The 22,801-nt window shown below is 35.2% G+C and overlaps 1 protein-coding gene and 1 non-coding gene across 2 annotated transcripts in view; one reads left to right on the top strand and one right to left on the bottom strand.

Annotated features, from left to right (window-relative positions):
* Positions 1–604: 604 nt before the first annotated feature.
* LOC123527242 (ubiquitin conjugation factor E4 B-like) overlaps positions 605–22,801 on the bottom strand; it is a 40,329-nt gene continuing 18,132 nt past the window's right edge. The window contains exons 13-26 of the mRNA XM_053522587.1: positions 22,594–22,707; positions 21,958–22,047; positions 21,032–21,137; positions 19,613–19,854; positions 17,663–17,790; positions 15,465–15,563; positions 14,299–14,534; positions 12,748–12,874; positions 11,478–11,622; positions 9,513–9,647; positions 8,056–8,247; positions 2,338–2,512; positions 1,182–1,327; positions 605–616 (exon numbers count right to left, since the gene is read on the bottom strand). Coding sequence (XP_053378562.1) covers positions 605–616; positions 1,182–1,327; positions 2,338–2,512; positions 8,056–8,247; positions 9,513–9,647; positions 11,478–11,622; positions 12,748–12,874; positions 14,299–14,534; positions 15,465–15,563; positions 17,663–17,790; positions 19,613–19,854; positions 21,032–21,137; positions 21,958–22,047; positions 22,594–22,707 — 1,947 coding nt within the window. The remainder of the gene's footprint in view (positions 617–1,181; positions 1,328–2,337; positions 2,513–8,055; positions 8,248–9,512; positions 9,648–11,477; positions 11,623–12,747; positions 12,875–14,298; positions 14,535–15,464; positions 15,564–17,662; positions 17,791–19,612; positions 19,855–21,031; positions 21,138–21,957; positions 22,048–22,593; positions 22,708–22,801) is intronic.
* On the top strand, positions 7,756–7,842 carry Trnastop-uca (transfer RNA opal suppressor (anticodon UCA)). The gene has a single exon. It is a non-coding gene; the product is annotated as a tRNA-Sec (tRNA).

The following is a 22,801-nucleotide window of genomic DNA, read 5'->3' as shown; positions in this document are numbered from 1 at the left end:
AATGGGAGGTAATTCAATGTATTTGTAAAGGGTCTTTGTTCCTTAAATAAATCTGTAAAAGAATGTAAGAAAAGTGAAAAATGCCATAACATGTTGCTTTTAAATGTGAGTGACCACCTTAAAAACAAATGACAACTGACTGTACAGTGTTCAACACTGATACTGTGAAATCATTAATATTCGTGGGGGACTAAATTCGGGATTTCGTGGTTGATTCAATCCACGAAATTTAATAACCAACGAACCAGTAAAAATTCCCATTCATTATATGTAAAAATTTTGCAATCCACAAATTCATATCCCCACGAAATGCTGTATTTGAACTCAAAACCAACGAAAATTCCTGCGCCATGAAAATTAAATGATTTTACAGTATATCTATATTAAATTTATCACAATGAAAACATTTTTGCAGTTTTCCTTCTTTGGAAAGTTACTTTCCAGAATGTTGTATTGAGTAGCAGTAGCCCTATTCCTTTACTGTACAAATGAAACTGGTGACTCAGTCTAAAACTCAGACTGTGCAATACATGTATGACTAGACATGAAGACTGGTTTACACTGACTTATCCTTCTCTTTGATCCCATGCCGCTATTTTCTGTTTCAGATCATTCCCTGAAAATACAGAAAGTCTTGTTGAGGCTTACAGGTATAAAACAAACAGAGAGATGTCACAGAGAATAGAACTTGATGCCGAGAATGTGAAGTTTATTAAGAGACTACCATATCCCCTACCATCCCATTCTTTTTAAAAACAAAGATTAGTCAGTAATTATTAACATTTTGAACTCAACAACAATCTCTTGTCATCATCATCAATATAAGCTTTCAGTATTATTTCAAAGATATTGTACAACAAGAAGAGGTGTCTAGCATAAAAGGGAAGTAAACACTGAAAAATGTCTGGTGAATACTGTATAACATTGTTTTACTTTTTGGTAGTGTGACTGGAAGGACTGTGGATATTTCGAAGAAAGAAATGTCACAAAGAAATACCAGAAACAATTAATTAAAATAACCTTAATTGTCAGAAGTAAAACACAGAAAACAGAAGGAGAGTAGTTTGAAGAAATGGGTACTAGAAACAAAATGGAAGTAAAAAAAAAGAAATGAAAGGAAGAATCATGAACTGTTTTATTTTTCCTTCTTTATGAAAAAATGGCACTATTCAAACTTTTACTTGGAACAGGCCATCTTCTGTAAGGGGCTGTCTATTGAAGGGATCAGTTTGTGAGTTGAGAAGATGTCTAACAATGATATGCCTGTCTACTACATTACCACTGGGTAGCTCTACAGGATCCTTCATCAGGGTGTCCATTAAAGCATCTGAAATACACAAATAATTGCTTGTAAATTTCAGAAAAACAAGGTCATAATTCATAATGTTGTAAAAGCTTTCTATTGCACCATCTACCCAACTAAAATCAATATAGTTATTTGTACTTTTTCACTGAAAATAAACTCTGAAATAAGCATTCTGCCATTCTTGACTTATTAAACAACTGACGTAAACCCAACAACTTCATATCCTTGAACCAAAATATTTTTATATAAACTTTACCTCATAAAAGGATTTTAAGACATGTCATGTGTATGGTATTCAGCATTCCAAGTACTTTCAACATGTTCTAAGGAAACAGAATCATGTAACCATTTCCTTCCCCACCTAAGATTCATGTGGAAAAGCTGGCAGTAATTTGCAAAGAACAAGTTAGTTTCGATATAGAATCCTGGAAAACGGGTTATGTTAACTGTCTGCCATTTCAAAACTGAAATACTGTTGAACTAACTTAAGGACAGTAACACTGGCCTGGCTCAGTGAAATCCCATACAGAACATCAGATGCACAACTTCACACTATATATAACAATCCCTAAAGTTTTATGACTGTAAGTCAAGTACATTTTGAGCTACATGTGACACAAACTTGCATATCCTTTATGCATATTTTTGACTTAATCAAGGGCCATAACTCTGGTCTGACAAACAAAACCTAAGGTGCATAACTTCAAATGCTGAATTATATTTCTATTATGTTTCATGACCCTAGGTCAAATACATTTTAAGATACATGAAACACAAACTTTTTATACCCTTTTAGGAATATTTTCACCAAGTCAAGGGAAATAACTCTGGTCTTTCTGTGTGAAATCCCAATTAAAACCCCTGGTGCACAACTTCACATGCTCAATAACAATCTTGTGAGGTCTGACAACTCTGGGTCAAATACATTTTGAGATATGCATGACACAAATTTGGACAGATAAGGGCAACTCTTTTAAGTTCCCCCCTCAAAAGTTTTTGGGGGCACAAAAATGTAGACTGGTTTTATATACCTCTGAATTCATCTGGAATTTCACCATAATCCCTCTCTTCCCTTGCTTTCTGCACCACAATTTCTTCTACTTTGTCTTGTATGTTCTTGAACTTTTCTATTTCTGTCTCTGTTTTAATACAGGCTCTCCTCATTCTCACAATGGCATCCTCGAACAGCTCCTTTCTATAGGACCTCTAGAAACACAAATATTTACATTTATAATATGATCTGCTTTTATGCTTAGGTATTATTAAAGCTTCATACCTGTTTATGCGCATCTTACTGACTACACACTAGTAAATGAAAATAAATTTCAAGATTGCAAAAGTAATATAATAAGTTAAAATACCCGGTACACTTAAATGTTAGAAAGTTCCACTTTATTTGTCAATGGCTGTAGTTCTCACTATGTGTAGCTCATTAAAGTTTACATCACACATGTCTCAAACATATACCTATACTTACTAGGTACATCTTAAACAATGCAATGATTTAGATGATGTCTTTTCTTGATTTTAGCAAGAAACAACAATTTTTATTAGGTTGGTCACTGGCTTGATTTTTTGACATTTAATAAACTTACTTCGATCACATTTTTATGTTAACTCCAAAACAACTGTAAAATTGCCAAAGACTACATGTAATATTAATAGTTTTATTCACTGTGACATACAAGTCAATATATCAAATCTATCTGTAAAACAATCCTTCTTTTTATCGCTTAAATATCTTTAGAACAGCCAAAATAAGGATTTTGATGGTGTTATTCTAAGAAGCACAAGAACCTTCCTTTACCTTAAAAGAAATCAATTTGTGATATATGACAACCTATATCTGCACAAAAACATTGCAAATCTACAATTTATAAACAATTAAACAATGCAGTTGTGAGATTTTGTATAGATACATGCCTGTCATCAGTGTGAGGTGACTAAATAACAACAATCGAGGGAAGATAACTCTTGCACACCCTTTATTCAGGACATGAAAAATGTGTCCACAAAAAAATGGAATGTCAAACCTAGCTTATTGTGCCGCATTGAGAATCTTAACATGTTTGATGACTTAAATAAATAAAAACTTGCAGATTGGAAACTTAATACAGTAAAAGTACCATACACATAACTGAACAGGGCCAAAAGGCTGCAGACTGAAAACTATAATTTAAAATGTTTTCTTATGTGAAAGCACATGTATCGGGGATAAAATTGATCTTGTAATTTTTTACTGAACACCTTCAAAACTGTTCTGAAAAATTTAGCACACTTTCCTTTCTAACAGATGAAGAAATCATATTAAGGGGACGCATACTTTGAAATTAGAAAAAAAGTGGGTGGGGTATGATAAAATTTACCTTCAAAAAAGTACAAGGTTTTGGGTACATGAAAAGGATACTGTTTCAACTGATTATAGTACATAAAGGATTGCCCCTAAAATAACAAGAGGCTTTCCGTAAGACAGCCAAGCTCGACTATTACGAAATATAGTCACAGAAGCAGAATTATTACCCAAAATTAAATATCAAAAGAGTTTTTTAAGTTCGGGAAAGGGTACATAATTTGACCCAAGAGTACATGCTGCGAGAGTTAATGGACTTGTGCTATCAACTAGTTAAATAATCTCCCGAAGAAACAGTTAAGTTTCAATTCAATATCTGCATTAGTTTTGGATGTCATAGTAAAAAACAAACTTGCATGTAAAACTTTAACCAGAATTTTCTAAGTCCAAAAAGGGGCATAATTTGCTCAAAATACATTTAAAGAGTAGGAACTTGACCCAGTGGAGGTTTTAATTGACCTAGAACAAAGATAAGTAATTTTTCAAAGCTAATGCCTTTTGGTAATAAGCTGTAGTACTCTTGCAACGCAAAACTTAATCCAGGATTTTCTAAGTCCAACAGGGCATAATTTGCCCAAATACAAAATGTCAGAGGTATAGGACTTCTGGTGCAATCAACTAGTTTTATAACCCGAAGACACACGTGAAGTTTCAATTTAATATCTTGTAGTAGTTTTGGAGATAGTTACTTGCAATGTAAAACTTTAACCAGGAAATATCTAAGTCCAAAAGGGGCATAATTTGGCCAAAATACATGTCAGAGTTATGGGACGTGACCCAGTGAGATAGGTAAATTGATCTAGAAAAAGAAAAAATAGTTTCAAAACTATAAGCCTTTTAGTAAATAGCCTGTATGTACTTGCACGCAAAACTTTTAACCCAGAATTTTCACTAAAGTCAAAAAGGGGGCATAATTTGCCAAAATAACGGTCCAGAGTTATGGGACTTTGGTGCTATCACTTAGTTTTATAACCCCGAAGACCCATGTGAAGTTTCAATTCAATATCTGCATTAGTTTTGGAGATAGTAACTTGCATGTAAAACTTTAACCAGAATTTTTCCTAAGTCCAAAAGGGGACATAATTTGGCCAAAATACATGTCAGAGTTATGGGACTTGACCCAGTGAGGTAGGTAATTGATCTAGAAAAAGAATAAATAAGTTTTAAATCTATATGTCTTTTAGTAATAGCTGTATGTACTTGCACGCAAAACTTTAACCAGAATTTTCTAAGTCCAAAAGGGGGCATAATTTGGCCAAAATGAAGGTCAGAGTTATGGGACTTGGTGCTATCAACTAGTTTTATAACCCCGAAGACACATGTGAAGTTTCAATTCAATATCTGCATTAGTTTTGGAGATAGTAACTTGCATGTAAAACTTTAACCAGAATTTTCTAAGTCCAAAAGGGGGCATAATTTGCTCAAAATACATGTTAGAGTTATGGAACTTGACCCAGTGAGGTTGGTAATTGACCTAGAAAAAGAATAAATAAGTTTCAAAGCTATATGCCTTTAAATGATAGCTGTATGTACTTGCATGCAAAAACTTAACCAAGGTGTGACGCCGACGCCGACGCCGACGCCGACGCCGACGCCGACGCCAGGGTGAGTAGAATAGCTAGACTATTCTTCGAATAGTCGAGCTAAAAATGAGAAAACTGAAAGAAGAAAGTTATTGTTGAATTACATAAGACTTCTTGTGTACATTCAAAGTCAACAATTAAGACTTTTTGGTGTGAAAATAATAGTGCTTCACCTTGTCCAAACATTTATCAATGTCCTACAGATTCTAATTTAAAGAAAGAATGTGAAATATGGTCACTGTCTTGCTTTTTATTTCGCATATGTAAGCTAAAACACATTATTTAGTTTGTTTACAAAGTAGTGCATAAGAAAAGATACGGTGGTCAAGGAATGCCACATTCCAAAACTAAAAGAGTATATTCCCCTTAATACACTAAACATTTATGGTTATAGAAGTCTAGTAGCTTATAATAAGGGCCTAGAAATGTTGCCATTATTAATTTTTAACTTGGTATTCATGAACTACAATGCACTTAAATATCAAAACACATTGAACAAACTTTTGAAAATGTATTGTCCTTAAAAAATCCCTAAAATAAGGTATGAAATTTGGTTGAGAGGTCCACTCAATGTGTATATGTGCAAAAGTAACATCTAATCTTGTTCACAAAAGTTACTAATACACAGCAGCATGTCAATGATCAAAACTGGACGAATATACAGTTATCCTCACTTTAATGTCATTTATAATTTGTCCTTGAATTCTCCACCATACTTTTCATAACTCTGTTTGCACGAGTTGCACGAGAATGCTGTCATTCACGTAAAAAATGGGGTCAAATAAGTTGTAAATGCAATATCATCTAAACGTAATTAATGGATTATGCTGTTCAAGATAAACTTTATCTCATAACGTAACGAACATGTATAATGTTGTAACAACAACTTTACTTACACTGATTTAAGTAGCAGTCGGTTTATAAGTGACTTTATTGATTCATTTGTGTTTTGTTATTGTTGTCAAAAAGTATAACGAAGTGCCTCACAACTGAAGCGGAAACCAGTTTGATGCGCAAAGTAGTCCAATGTGAGTAATATTTTTTGACAAATGTCCACAGAAATTAATAATTTTCTAATATTAAAGACGAATATCTGAATAGGATTCATTATTTGATAAGAAATTATAATCATCGACATGTTTTTTTTAGAAATCGTACACGTGCTGACACCTAAGTTGTCTCCCGTTGTTTATTAGAGTTACCTTTCGTCCGGCGCAGTAATACATTTGCAGTGAATCGCCGAGAAGTCGTGGGAAAATTAAAAACCATGTAAATAAACTAAAATTAACCACCTTTTCAAGATGAATTTCAAGTGATCGCCATTATGCATTTAACCCGCCTGACCTGTGTAGCATCTTAGATATCTGTTCTAAGGTATTCATTGTGTAGAATGTCATGTTATGCCCTTGCAATGCTAATCCCACTCTGATATTTTTTGTTTACATTTTTATCAATGAGAAATATGGCGTCCATCCCGAGCTGAAATGACGTGGCGTTAAATTTTTACATGTTTAAGCAAACCTGGTATGTTAGAAAGAAATTCTCATCCCTTCAACATTATTTGGAACACTTATTGTAAAAAACCTGTTTTTTCCTTATACAAAAGCTTAATATATTGTGTTGAATGTACTTTCACAAAGACCTCTGTTTTCCTATTACATTCATAGTACCACATCCTTATCCACAAAATACTGAATATTACAGGTGTCCATCAGTATTATATCAGTTTAGGAGTATGTTTTTTATTTTCCCACCATTGATTTCTTGAATATGCACCCCTTCCGCATTTCTGTATGAACTGTGAATGTAGCAATATGCGTCCCCTTAAAATAAAACGCGTACATGCAGCAGAAAAAATGAGATTTTGCACAAATAGCATGAAAAGATGTTACGTGTCAAAATCTAGGACATTACTTTGACACCACATAGAAATCATCAGTAGATTTGTTCCAAAATACAAATCTTTTCTTATTCATACACATACTGAAGTCGAAAAGCTTTATTTTTATCTTGTGTAAGAAACAAACAAGTGTGGTTGTCAAATATATAAGCAAAATATGTGCAACATTTCTGTTTTGGTGTGGTTTGGTTGTTTGGTGTAAGCTATCTAACTGGCTAATTGAGACCAGGCTACATTTCCAACCCTGTACTGCACAGCACTTCCACTGTGACAAAAAATGATTCCTAGTGCTGGTAAAAAAAAGTCTTTAAAAATTTAAAAACTATATTATACATTTTTTTTTTAACATATTATTATTACCTCCCTTGACAAACAAAAATATTTAATATTCAGCTTAAAATGCACTTGCTTTTAAAAATCTCATAATAAATCAAGCAAATTTAAAAGGCATTTTGTATACATTCTTTAATTTCAGTAACTTTATTTCTCTGAAAATATAATTTTATTTACAGTACTTGCTTATCCTTTCAAAATTATTTATTGAAATTAAGAAACCATCCACAATTTTTAAAATTGTAAAGCTACTATATATTGAAGCAAATAACATCACATTACTGCCCGAATGACCCTCGGTGGTCCGGGGTGCAGGCTTCAAACCTGTAGATGATTAGCGTCATAGTGGTTCAATTCTACCTTTCGGGCGAAAACGTGCACACAGTGCAATTTTAGTTTGTCGCTCATAGAGAGATACATAGTAACAATTTCACCCTTGACAAACATTTCAAAACATTAGCACAAATGGTGTATTTTTCAACTGGTATTTTCTTTTTCAGGAGCTATTACATAATTCAGGGTCTGTTGTAAAGTGGTGTAGGAAAAATCTAGTAAATATCAAATACTGATTAAGAAACTTCACCTCATCATTTGCAATGGCCTCACAGAATTTCGGGCAGTCAAGATGCAGGTAAATATCTGTCAGAGAGTTCAACAATTTTTTGGGCTCCCAGCCATACTTCTCTGGATTTTTCACTTTCAAATTTTTACATTTTGAACCACAAAGTTGCTGTAGATTGAAGTTCAACATGGCAGCTAATCTGTCAACCAGTTCCTGTAAATGAAAAACAAAATTATGTAGTCAAACACCACTCTCTAGAACATTGATGGCTGAGGCACCAGGAATAACTTGAGCAATTTACATGGTTCCCTGCTGCTTTCCCTATATTTACTATGTTTGAATTGCACAAAATCCTTGATAATGTGCACATTTTACTTATCTCCTTCATAAACAATGTGTGTTTTATTGTACAATCAATATTTTTTAAACCTCTTTCACAACTGTAGTTCTATTACATTATATAGTTTTACAGTGCTTTTTTAGTCTTACACCCAATTTTCAGATGCTTTTAAGACCATAGTAGAGCTGAGAAAGTTATTTCAGTACTTTTAGTAAAACATGACTGTTAGTTTTATTAAAGCAATTTCTGTAAAAACAACAGCTGTCACTAATGGTGACAAATGCCCCCGCAGCGCCTTGACCTTTGACCTGGTGACTTTAACCTATGACCTGGTGACACCAAAGTCAGTAGGGGTCGTGTACTCAAAAAGTACCATCAGCATGTGAAGTTTGAAGGTCCTGGGTGCAGTGGTTCGTGAGTAGAGTGCCTTCATGCAAAAAGTTAACCTTGTGACAAGGGGCATAAAAAGAACTAACAGATTTGCATTATAAACATTCCAAAGCAGAAGGAACATCAGTATTTACAAAATATAGCATAAAAAACTTGCTAACATCAAGATTTAGTTTCATAATGAACCGTAAATTTGAACAGAACATTTTCTAGACCACATTTTTTCTACTTTTTGAACAATTCATTTGTAACTGTGGTCAAAATATTCTTAACAATTTTTTCAATTTTTTCCTAGATTAAAATTCTTGCTATCATTTTTTTCTAGGTTAAAGTTCTGATTTTTTTTTCTGAAGGCCAGTATGAGCCAAAGAAGTTCTATATCATACCACTAATATTAATTTCAGAGCAACATTTGAATCGCGCCATGAGAAAACCAACATAGTGGGTTTGCGACCAGCATGGATCCAGACCAGCCTGCGCATCAGCGAAATCTGGTCAGGATCCATGCTGTTCGCGTTCAAAGCCTATTGCAATTAGAGAACCTGTTAGCGAACAGCATGGATCCTGACCAGACTGCGCGGATGCGCAGGCTGGTCTGGATCCATGCTGGTCGCAAACCAACTATGTTGGTTTTCTCATGGTGCAGCTCATTTTAATATGACTTTTGTAGTACAGTGGTCACAGCAGAAATACTCAATAAACTTTCAAATCCAATATACAAGCACATCACTGTTTGAGATGAACTTACAGGAATGAGGAAGGGTTTCTGTATTTTGTCAGTTAAGTAGTGGAACATGTCGACAGTTTCTGTTGCCAAGGTGAGGTATGATCTACATTGTTTCTCATCTGTCGACAGCTGTTGCTGTAGGTTCCTTTGTTGTTCCTAAAATTAAAAAAAATACACATACTCTTCTACTGCACTGCCATTTTATATTGTACCTAATAACTTTACTTCAAGCAGTTAAACATTCTGTTCCATTCTTCTGTGTTTTGTAACTATGTGACAATGCTTGCCTATTTTATATTACATAGACTTCTAAACAGAATCAAGTAACTGTCTTCTACAAGATAAAGCTTTTCAACTTACTTACCCATGCAAGAACATACTATCTCAAACAAGTTGTCTGAAGTGGTCAAGGACTAATTTATTAGTAAAGACATAATTATTATGTCAATATAGATTCTTTTCTCAGAGACAACAATAATTCACATACCAACATAACAATTCTTCAGCAGACCTTAAACCTCCATTAAATAAACTAAATCACGACACTTTACTTGAGCAATTTGGACTAATGTGTGCAGGAAGCTTTCTGCTCAGTTTAACATGAAAATTATCATATCTGTAACAAGAGTGCCAGAATGTCACAATATACGCCCGTCACAGCGAATTTCTTTACACTAGCACCTGTATTTGCAAATGGAATTTTAATTTTGTGGTTGTTTATTAACTATTGTAATTCTTTTGTTTTTCTAAATCCACATAAAAACTCCTTACCAGGTAGAGATACCTTAAAATACACCTGAAATTTGAAAGTAACATCAATGTTGTACCACAGAAGTGGTCTTGGTTTTTCCCTATGGTCAATTATAAAAGTTACAATATAAGTTATTTATAGTAACAACTAAGGGAAGTTAATCTTTCAAAAAAAAGAAAAGAAAAAAAAATTGTAAGTCCACACAAAAATCCTTACCAGGTAGAGATAGGTCAAAATACACCTCAAAATTGGATGTAACATGCATGTTGTACTACAGAAAAGTGGTCTCGATTTTTCCCTATGACTAGTAATGAAAAAGTTACAATATAAGCTATTTATAGTAACAACAAAGGGAAGTAATTCTAAACAAGGGACCTGCGCATGACACTTCGTCTCATGATGGTGCACAATTGTGCCAAGTTATATCAAAATCCCTCCATGCATGAAGAAGAAATGCTTCGGACAAAGTCATTCTTGTATCTGACCTTTGGCCTCTGTGACCTTGACCTTAGACCTAGGGACCTGGTTCTTGCGCAAGACACACCACCTCGTGGTGGTGAGCATTTGTGCCAAGTTATATCAAAATCCCTCCATGCATGAAGAAGAAATGCTCCAGACAAAGTTATTATTCTTGTATCCTTTGACCTCTAAGTGTGACCTTGACCTTAGACCTAGGGACCTGGTTCTTGCGCAGAACACTTCGTCTCATGATGGTGAACAATTGCGCCAAGCTACATCAAAATCCCTCCATGAATGAAGAAGATATGCTCCGGACAAAGTCATTCTTAAATTTGACCTTTGATCTCCAAGTGTGACCTTGACCTTAGAGCTAGGGACCTGATTCTTGCGCATGACACTTCGTCTCATGATGGTGAATAATTGTGCCAAGTTTCATCAAAATCCTTCCATGCATGAAGAAGATTCGCTCCGGACAGTCATTCTTGAATTTGACCTTTGACCTCTGTGACCTTGACCTTAGACCTAGGGACCTGGTTCTTGCGCATGACACTCCATCTCATGATGGTGAACAACTGTGCCAAGTTTCATCAAAATCCCTCCATACATGAAGAGATATGCTCCGGACAAAGTCTGTGGACGCCAGCCAGGGGTTTTTCCATAATACGTCCCGTTTTTCAAACGGGCGTATAAAAAAACAACAACGGATTACCTATATACACCGTGTTGTGATGCAATACCCAACGCAGTTCATTTACTACAGTATTGTCATAACTTACACTAGATTTTTTGCTCCATTCCTCAGTATTGGCCATTTCGTCTTGAACCTCATGTATTCTCTTCAGGCAGTCTAAACTCTCATCCAGCAAGAACGTAGTGTCATTCATCAACATGTTCACAAACTTCACAAATTGTTTCCCTTTGCTGAAATGTAACCATTTAATCTACAGGATCTGTGTTGGAATGTGTTCTTCCACATATCTGTTTTGTTAGATTTTAAATCAAACTTGCAAAATTTATGTCATACAACCCTTTTCCAGCTTCATTGATGGAGGAAGACCCTAGGTCCCTTAAAATAGTATTTCTGGCATAGGCAGGTACTGACCTTTTGCAAACACAAAAGTCCTGCAGAGCTCAAACCAACAGAGGTGAGGGGCAAGTAATTAGAATTTATGGACTTTAATGGTCCTTGCTATTTATTAACTTAAATATAATCCTGATGAATTATTTAACCTTTAGCCTGTGGCAGCAAGTGATTTTGCTTTTGCGATTAGTGCAGACCAAGATCATGGTCTGCACTGTTTGCTATTCAATCAGTAAATTTTCAGTGAACATCCCTTCGTATAATAAGTGGCACTGCCCAAATTGAATGATGGACCAGTCCATTTTAGAATTTTAGCAGGATTTCCTGGTTTTGGATACTGCAGCTATTTCGTTTGGATCTAAATTAATAAATTTCAACGTTTGAAGAGAAAATGAATGTGACTTTTGTTCTTTTATTGAGATTAAATTTCGTGAACTGATGCATCCATGAAATCCAAGAAAATTAGTCTCTCATGAATATGTTTTCAAGACAGTTTTTATTCCAACAGTGCATCAATGAGCTCCATATATATTCCAAAGTTTTCCATGGTTTATAAAGAGCAGACTTTTTCCATGGGTAAACTTGGGGGATAAGGTCTATAGCTCTAAGCCAGAAACATAAGAATGAAACATAAAAACAGTTTTAAAGGCGTACGCTAGAATTCCCTGTATATGAGATGGGTATGACTGGTATCGAAAAAGAGTTATCTGCCCTTGAAAACCGCATTTCCCCCCAAAAATGGCGTTTTCAAGGGCAGATAACTCTTTTTCGATATCGGTGACCTATGAGTTTTATCGCATATTTTTGTTTCTTAGTTGATTGTCCTTCAATATCCAAAGTTTAAAGAAATTCTGTTATTGGGAAAATTTTTGCACCAAACTCTAGCATACGTCCTTAAATCAGCTGATCATGGAAAAATGCCCTATGTTATACCACTTATGTGTATACACAAGAAGTATACTCACTTGGCTTCTTCGATCATTTTCTGTTGATGAGATGGTATGGTCCACATGGATTTAAAGATGATACTGATATGGTACCTTATACTGAACTTGTCATAGAACTCATTACTGGAACCAGTTTGTTCAATATCTGAAATACATGTATGGTTACAGTCATCTTACAACTGGATAAAAACACTCAAATCACTCAGCACTATTGTGTGGGTCTTGTCTACAATGTCCATTTGTCTGTGATATGAATTTGCAGATTTCAAAATTTAGAATATTTATATATAAAAATTTGGATTCAGTATTTTGCTATACAGATCAATCTCTTAAACCGACACAACAATAGATTCTGCAAAGTTAGTCTTTACACACATGCCACAAAAAAAATGATTTTATTGTAGTAGTAGCATCATGTTGACAAATGCATATTCTAATGTAAAGTTTGAAAATCAAACATCTCTTTGAAAGAATCTTTCCTACTGCACAAATACCAATCTTGTAACAAAGGATTATTCCTTATCTGAGTTTTCCTTAATAGTCTAAGGAATGAAATATTTGCATCAACGTCTTAACATAAAGCAGACTAATCATTGCTTAAAATTTCTTGAAAGTGTGTTGCTAATGCATTTTTATTTGTTTGTGTTGGGTTTAAAGCCATTTTTCAACAGTATTTCAGTCAAGTAACGGCGGGCAGTTAACCTAACCAGTGTTCCTGGATTCTGTACCAATACAAACCTGTTCTCTGCAAGTAACTGCCAACTTCCCCACACGAATCAGAGGTGGAGGACGAACGATTTCAGACACAATGTAGTTTATCAAATCGTCACGGAGAACATACGCCCCGCCCGAGGACTGAACTCATGACCCACGATCCGTAGACCAACGCTCTACCTACTGAGCTAAGCGGGCGGGTCAATGCATTTTTAAAAACACAGAAATGCCATTGATCAATATCTGAAAGCTTGAAGCTTATTGGAGTCACTTGCTCTCTTGTCTACATGTACTTCTTAAAAGAATTTGTCTAATGATGGAGATCTCCACTATTTAAAGCCATTGCACCAAATACTAGCTTCCATATATTATAACAGCTTTAGCAACATTTTTTAAGTCGAAAAGGTAGGGTAATTTTGCTAAAATGTAAGTCAGAGTTATGAAACTTCCCATGTGAGGTAATCACATGATGCCAAAGACACGTGGAGAATCTGAAAACATTAACAATAAATTACTGTTAAAGTTATTCCTCAGAAACATGCTTAAATGCCAAACTGTTACAAAATTTCCATATCAAAAGAGATACAATTTTGACAAAATAAAAGCTAGAGTAAAGTAACTTGTCACATGGGGTCATCTCATGATGCTGAAGTCATGTTTGAAGTTTGAAAGCCTTAGGCTTAGTAGTTTTAGAGAAACCTGCTTACATGCAAACATTCTGTGACGTGGACACTGACAAAAGGGAGACGAATATAGTTCTACTATTTGAAATATTTCAAACAGTCAATCTAAAAAAAACAGACACTGCTGTGACTCTTTATTTAGCCATCATCTTCTATACACAATTTACTATACCTGTATAAAACTGCATGAGGGCAGCTGCGAGGAACTCCCTGGATAAGTCATGTAACAAGAACCGTTCATGGATTTTCTCCATACGAGGCTGAACATTGGGGTTGAAGTAGAACATCACTTCTACAAGCTTGGCTACTAGGTATGGGTTATTGGAATAGTGTGCTGAACACGTGAACACAATGAGCAATTGGATAACTTTGTCTGTGGCTGGATCCTCTAACACATGTGGCATGGCCCTGTAAGTATTATATTTCAACATACATTTCAAACATACATACAAGCAGGATTCTTAAGTGTTTAAAGACACAAACAAGGAGCTGCGTTCAATAAACGCTTGATGCCCCCGGTGGCATCCTTGTCGATACAAAGCAACCTAAGTCCAAAATGAGGTCAAGTTCAAGGTCAAGGTCAAACTGAGGTCAGGTGATGTCTGAAGATGAGGAATGGTCACAGGTTACATCTGCATTAGTATCAAGTCATTCTAGTAAGGGGTATTTATGCTAGACGAAACGGTCCCATTTGGTTAACCTCATATGGACGGATGGATGGACAGACAGGACAATCACTATATGCCTCCCGCATCAGTAGATGCCGGGGGCATAAACAGCAGAGATGAACCATAAAGCTAAAATAGTAGCAAAGATGTATTTCAACCATCAATATTTTTTGTGCTAGCTAGATGGCTTCCTCACATAAAATAATTTCATTGATTTGAATCCAGGAATGTTTATAGCATTGGAGAAGGAACATACAATACTATTTCAACACCACTGTGCAAGTCCATAACATATTTGTCTGACACAGCATTTCTTACAGATATCAAGACTTAATCAAATGATGTGAAATGGATAGTATTTGCTAAGCTTTGATTTTTGTTTTGTTCGGTTCACATCGCACCAGCACAATTATAGGTCATATGGAAACTTTACAGCTTTGATGGCGGAAGAGGACCCAAAGTGCCCCTTCGTGCATTATTTCATCACGGGCAAGCACCTGGGTAGAACCATCGATTTTCGGTAAGCCAGCTGGATACATAAAGAATTCAAAGCCCCAAGCGAGGCTCGAACCCACATTGGTGAGGAGCAAGTGATTCGAAGTCGGCAACCTTAACCACTCTGCTACAGAGGCCTCCTTTCTCTGCTTTGAAGAGTTTTTGTTCAACTTACTGAGCAACAAAAAGAGTAAATTCTGCTATATCTTCCAGGTAGTATTCAGGTAACGCGGCAAACACTCTTGACACTTCATTAGGCAATGGTAACACTTGACTGAAATATAACAACAATTTCTGTTAACTATTCTTACCATAATTCAGATAGTTATACATTTTAGATAAGAAAGCTTACCTTAAAATGAATTCAATCTATTCTTTCAAGAGTCATAGAGACTTACCCTAAACCCTCTTTACACAAGGGAAACAATCTGTTTATAGAGTGAAATTGTTGAATGAACACAGTTTGTCAATCCTAATTCTGTCTATGTTATATCAATGCAATGGAAAAGTAGGCTATCTATATTACCTGCTATACATGATAACACAGTCATGCATCTAACAGTCTTGAACTTTTTTTTTCGATGTTCTCATATTTCTAGATAATTTTCCCATACTTTGTCACATATATGTAGGTAGCAGAGATTGTTCTCTTTCCTGCTGTAGCTTTCTCAACATATCTTAAGTTAAAAAGGGACATAACTCTGTCAAAATTCAAACAGAGTTATGGGAATTGTGTCTCCTGGTGTAGACTTTGATAGTAAATAACCATTTTGAGTTTCAAATAAAAAGCTTTAATAGTAACAGAGATATTTGACAATCAAAAACTTTAACCAAAAATTCCAAGTTAAAAAGGTGCATAATTCTGTCAAAATTCAACAGACTTTGATAGTAAACAAGCAAATTCGATGAATTGGAATCCCCCACCGAAAGGGTCAGAGTTGAGGAACGGCAAAAAAATATATCCAGCAAAAAGTTAAGAATGTTACCAAGAAGCAAATAATTTCATTAGTCAAAATCAAATTAAAAGAAAATGAATGGTTTGTTTGGGTGGGGCTGGGGGGTGGGGTGGGGATACAACAGTTTACATGTTGATTATAAATATTGATAGAAAATGAAAAATGAAAAAAAAAAAAAAATTTAAAAAAATGGGGGGGGGGGGGGGAACCAAGGTAAGGTGGTGACCAGGTGTGGGTACACAACATCACATGTTTATAATAAATGTTCATGGAAAAGAATGAAAGAAGTTTAATGAAATTCTTCCAATTGGTTGGTTTGTTATGTACAGATCTGTGGATTTTTAAAACAATTAAAGGGCAATAACTATATGGAAAATTGACCAATCAAAAAAAACTTGAAGGGCATCGTCGCAGTATCTTGGTTCATGTCTGTTTCAAGTTTGATGAAATTCTACCTGCTAGTTACTGAGAAATGGCTGCAGACGGACATTTTTCATTAAATCAAGGGCAATAACTGAGACGGAAATTGACCTATCAAAAAAAAACTTGACGGGCATCAGCACAGTATCTTGGTTCATGTCTATTTCAAATTTGATGAAATTCTACCTGTTAGTTACTGAGCAATGGCTGCAGACGGACATTTCTTATTAAATCAAGGGCAATAACTCTGAGGGAAATTGACCAATCAAAAAAAAAACTTGACGGGCATCATCGCAGTATGTTGGTTCATGTTTATTTCAAGTTTCATGAAATTCTACCAAGTAGTTACTGAGAAATGGCTGCGGATGGACTGACGGACAACGCCATTTCAATACCCCCCTCCCGATTTCATCGGCGGGGGATAATAACTATTTTAAGTTTCAAGTCAACAGAGATATTTGACTTTATCAAAAACTTTAACCAACGGTGACGCCAACACCGGGGCGAGTACAATAGCTCTACTTTTTCTTCGAAAAGTCGAGCTAAAAAGGTGACATAATTCATTAAATATGAGTGTAGGAGTGATGGCCCTTGTGTCATATAATGTGGAAGATGATGAGGAACAACTAGTTTAGTCAGAGGCAAATCCATTTAGTAATATTGGGAAAGTGTTTCAAAACTTTACTACATGCTAGGTCTTGGTTTTCCATTCCACACTGTATGGCCTCAAACTGAGAAGATAGTATCTTGCATAATCAGGTAAGATCCTTATATTCTAAATATTTGAGACAGCTTAATTTCATATTCCAAGCTATTCCTCTGGTTGGGAAATACCTGCCTTACACTGGACACATGTAACATCCCTATAACCTTGACACTCCTCCCCCCCTTTTGAGGGGACACAGAAATGACAGACACTAACACAACTATGTAAACATTACAAGATATATCAGTAATATTCACTGTTAAGCAAATACAATCAAGTAATGTAACCCACCCTTTATTCACAGGATCAGCCACTGTAAGCGTGTAGTCTGAAAGCTGACTGTAAAATTGTAGACATTTTCTGAGCAATGACTCATCCATTATTGCAGCTTCTGCACAAAGTTTGCTCTTTTGTAACCGCTGAAACAGACAACAGATTTCTCTTAACCCTTACCTGCTAAACTTATATGATGAACTTGTCCATCTTTCAATTTGGACTGTACCATTAAATGTTAACAGGGGTGCTTACCAAAAAATTAATATACTAACTAAATGGCGAACAGTGCAGATCTTGATCAGACTTCACAGATGTGCAGGCTGATGGTCGCAAAGGCAGAATCAATAGTGTTCAGCACGATAAGGGTTAACTGATTGTGGAAACCTTGCATTTGCTAAATCTTGCTAAGTAATGACAATTATTACCAAGCAGGAATTTAAACATTATTGTAAATGCCTTGGAGTAACCACTGGCATGACTTAGAGCCTGTATTCATCAATATTTCTCAGTCTAAAATTTAGAAAAGATTTTAACATGCAAAATTTTGTTTTTGCTCTGTCCATATTATATTTTGTAAAGACTAAATTGAAACTTTGTATGACTGTGCATACGACAGCTACAGATCATCAATATAAAGACATGGTTCACAAAGTACAGTGAAACACCGCTCGCTCGAGGTCGCAAGGGGATGAGCAAAATGCTCGAGTTATCCATGGTCTCGAGCGACCCAAACATTGACCAACATACGAAGAAAATTGAAGTTTGTTTTACCAATTTTCATCGAGACCATTTGCAGAGGAAATGGTGACGCGTAATCATAACACACTCGTGACGTTTTCACAAAAACATATTGCAAACGTTATTTATGATAGATCGTAAATGGCACATGTGAAGAAACAGCTAAGACATTTTATTTTCATGTTGTTTTTTATTTTTTTATTTTAAATACTGTAAACGAATTCGCAATTTTCTTCTCCAAATTAAGATCTCATAATTATTGTCTCAATTTTATGAAAAGGCTATCTTATTTCCTTTATTTGCATGCAAACAACTGTTGATTAAAATATTAAGACCTCATAATTGTCTCCTCGATCCCGCAGAAAAAAGTAATAATTAATAACAATTTTGATCAGTAAAGTTTTTCTTCCACCTTTCATCAATAATTAATCTCATTATTAGGTCAAATATACCGACAAACATACATTTAAGATAGTCGGGGAATAGACCATGCAATTCTCACGGCGTGCGAAAATTTTAAATTAACCGATACATTCTGACCGCTGAAGGTGTGAAAAATTTTGACACCTCTGCTGGAGTTTGCCATAAGCAACAAAGAGTAAATTAATACACAGGGACCAGGTGTCATGCTCGAGCGATCGAGTTATCAATGCTCAACCCAGCCATGGTAATTTCACATAGAAAATAGAAGGAAATCGGCCGGGACCACATGAATTGCTCGAGCGAGCCCGGGTGCTCCAGTCATCGATGCTCGAGCGAGCGGTGTTTCACTGTAATGGTAAAAGTGAATTTATGTAGTTCTTAATCAAAGTTTCAAACTTTATATGTTGACCAATATGGCCCCTTGATACAGCTGCGCAAAACTTTATAAAGTTGTCCAGTGGATATATTTGTAGTCATCTGCGAATGATTTTACTTGAGATCATAACAAGCTTAAAAAGGATAGACACCCATCCCATTTGTTCAAAATATTTAATTCACTGGCCAGGATAATATGATACTGTACTTCGTTATGTGTAATAAAATGAATTTGTTAGAAGTCATTCACCTTCTATCCCTAGGTAATAAATTATATGAGGAATACGAGTTACTTGGTGAGAAAATGTCAGCAAGGTACAGAATCGAGAAACACATGCTATGTCGCCAAGAAAATGTTGGTAAAGTAAAGAATGCAGGAACACTTGTTGCGTAGAGTCAGCATATATTCAAATATCTCAGTTCTTTTACCTGATATTGTGACTTGTATTTCTTCATGATTTCTCTATTCCTGGAAGCTGTAGGCAAGTGCCGCCATAGAGATTCTGAGTTTTCCATCTCCTCAACGATTCGAGACAATTCACGTATTGCACGTAGACATCGCTGGTGTTTTCTTACAGCAGGCAATATGGATAGATGATGACAGAAAACTGTCACTGTAAAACATTCTGTTGGAAACTTTGGTTCCTGCCATGGTGGGTTGGATTCTTTCCCTGTAAGTGGTAGAAATAAGTCAATTTCAAAAATCACTTTTTCCCTATTTTATAGCATAAATTATGTCATTTGTACTGAATTCAACTTAGCATGAAGGTGTGAATGATATGCAGTGAGACCTTTAATAAATTTCATTTGCAGATGTTTTGCATGACTTCCTCTAAGATGACTATTTTGTTTGGACAAAAATTACTGGATTCCTGATTTTAATCCTTATCATGCTCGACATGACTGATTCTGTCTTTGCGACTTGTGTAGATCATGATCAGCCTGCACATCCATGCAGTCTGATCATGATCTGCACTGTTTGCCATTCAGTCAGTATTTTTTTGGTAAACATCCCTTTTAACAGTTAATGGTATTGTCCAAATTGAAAGATGGACAAGTTCATTACAGAAATTTAGCAGGGTAAGGCTTAAACATATAATGAATGGGAAAATTAGTTTGCAGGATGAATGCATTCTCCAAATCTCTGAAAATTAGTTAAAATCAGTGTCATAAAACAAGATCTGTCTAATGATAGTGTGCCTAATACCAGCTAACATACAAAAGCTTTAGCAAAATTTCTAAGTTGAACAAAAGGGCATCATTTTTAAACTGCAAGCTGGAGACATGGAACCTACACAAATGTAGCTCAGAACTGTCAATTCATAAGACTTATGGAAAGTTTGAAAGCTAAAGAAGTGTTTATAATCTGAAAACATTTGGAAAAGTAATTTCTGAGAAACATGCTAACATGCACAAATTTCATGAAAATTTATGTTAAAAGGGGGCATAATTTTTGGCCTAGTAGTTTCAGAGAGACCTGCATACATGCAAAACTTCTGTACTGTGAGCCCCGGCACTGGCAAAAAGGTGACAACAAAAGCTCTATTATTTGAAAAATTTCAAACAAATGAGTCAAAAAATAGTAAAATAGTATGTCACAACTTCAATTAAATAAATTAGAAACAAATCAGAAACAAAATTCTTTATAGGATTTTTTCAATGACATGGTCAATACAAAAACCTATCACTGATCTAAGTATCCAAGAAATAATATAGAGTGTTATAAATACTAAAACATAATTATGAAGAATGTGACAAATGAGCTTCAGAATAAAGGTAGATCTATATGTCCCAAAAAGGGGGTTAAAAAGTCCTAAATATATAAGAAATAATTATGGAAATACAAACTTAGTTTTTCGATCCATTCATCTGCCTCCTGTGAGGACATTTTCAACCTGGCCTCTGATTTATAGGTTACTCTACACTGGGGATGGAACATGTAGTACTGGTCCACCTATAAAATCAAATACAGTCATCACAGAATGACCTAAGAAACTGAGTAAAATTAAATTTTAGACAGAATTTTTATCTTATTATTACTGTGTTAAACGTCACATTAATACATGTACTATCATATGACCACTCTTTAGCTTTTGACAGTGGAGGAAGACCGCAGATGCCGCTCTGGGCCTTATTTCAGGTATGGATGGGCACCAGAGTTGAGCCACTGACCTTCTGCAAGTCAGCTAGATGGCTTCCTCACATAAAAGAATTGTACAACCTAAGTGAGGTTCAGAACCCACAGTGGTGACAGGTAACGGACCTTAACCACTCAGTCATGGAGGTCCCTTTAGAACATTAAGCCAAATAATCCACTGACTTTTCTCAACATTCTGCAAGTACTCTATGAAAGTAAGATGTACAAACACAGTGACCTAGAACATTTGGAAAGCCCTTAATAAAACTTCATTCAGACATAACAGTCAGGCGATAAATTGTTGCAACAATAGACAATAAAGTCTCTGTTACTGTCTGTTTTGGCTGTACCGGAAATCTGAGCAATACAGTGTTCCACTTTACTGTACTGACATCAATTTCAGAAAACCTTTTATAAACAATGTTGCAGGACATCAATGGAATATAAGTATTGACTATGATATGAAATTATATTTGAGTAAATTTCATGAATGACCATTTTAATTTCATGATAATATTTACTTTCCTACTTGTGTAAGCACTTGTCTCAAAACAATTTTTTTTTACTATTTATATTTTTTGTCTTCGGATACTGACAAAGTGAACTTATTATTCAATGTTAAATGCTTTGCACAAACCTTGTCCAGTGAAATTCTCATGGAGAGTTTTTGAAGTACAGTGAGCATGTTTAACATGAAGCCTTCTCCTGCCACCAAATTTTCATTCACCTGAAATCAATATTGAAAATCATGCATTTCAAAGCCTATTAAACAATTATAAATCCAAGAAAGCAAATGGACTCTTCAGAACGAATGTCAAAGTTTCTTCTCAAACCATGTTCTAATAAAATTATTAACTTATGGATAAAAAGTGAAGCTGATGTTCATCCAAAGAGAGGTTTAAAACACATAGCAATGAGGAGCAAGTGATTTAACTCTTACCATGCTAAATTTCTACAATGAACTTATCCATTTTTCAGTTTGGACAGTACCATTATCTGTTAAAAGGGGTGCTTACCAAAAAGATACTGACTGAATGGCGGACAGTGCAGATCAGGATCAGACTGCACAGATGTGCAGGCTGATCATGATCTACACTGGTTGCAAAGGCAGAATCAGTCATGTCCAGCATGATAAGGGTTAACGCCAGGGGCCTAAACCATTCAGCCACAGATAAACAATGAAGTGTAATGAATCAGAATTTCCATTACGAGCCATATTTTGTTTTTCTATTATCTAAACAAAGCATGGAACAATGAGATGATAAGGACATACCACAATCTGAGATTTCTTGGAGTTTCTGTCTAGAGCTGTAGCTATATATGTCATGGCTGCCTCTCGTGTTTCTCCATTCACCAATACACAATGAAGAATCTTATATAATTCCTCCTGAAAAATTGAAAAATGACACATTTTTGTTGAAATTTATAATACCGTATTTTACCTAAGTCTTGGGACAGCATAAAATAATTATTTTTTTCAC

The sequence above is a fragment of the Mercenaria mercenaria genome, chromosome 14 (genome assembly GCF_021730395.1).
Source record: "Mercenaria mercenaria strain notata chromosome 14, MADL_Memer_1, whole genome shotgun sequence".
Taxonomy (NCBI): Eukaryota; Metazoa; Mollusca; class Bivalvia; order Venerida; family Veneridae; genus Mercenaria; species Mercenaria mercenaria.
This window is presented reverse-complemented; position numbering and strand designations above follow the sequence as displayed.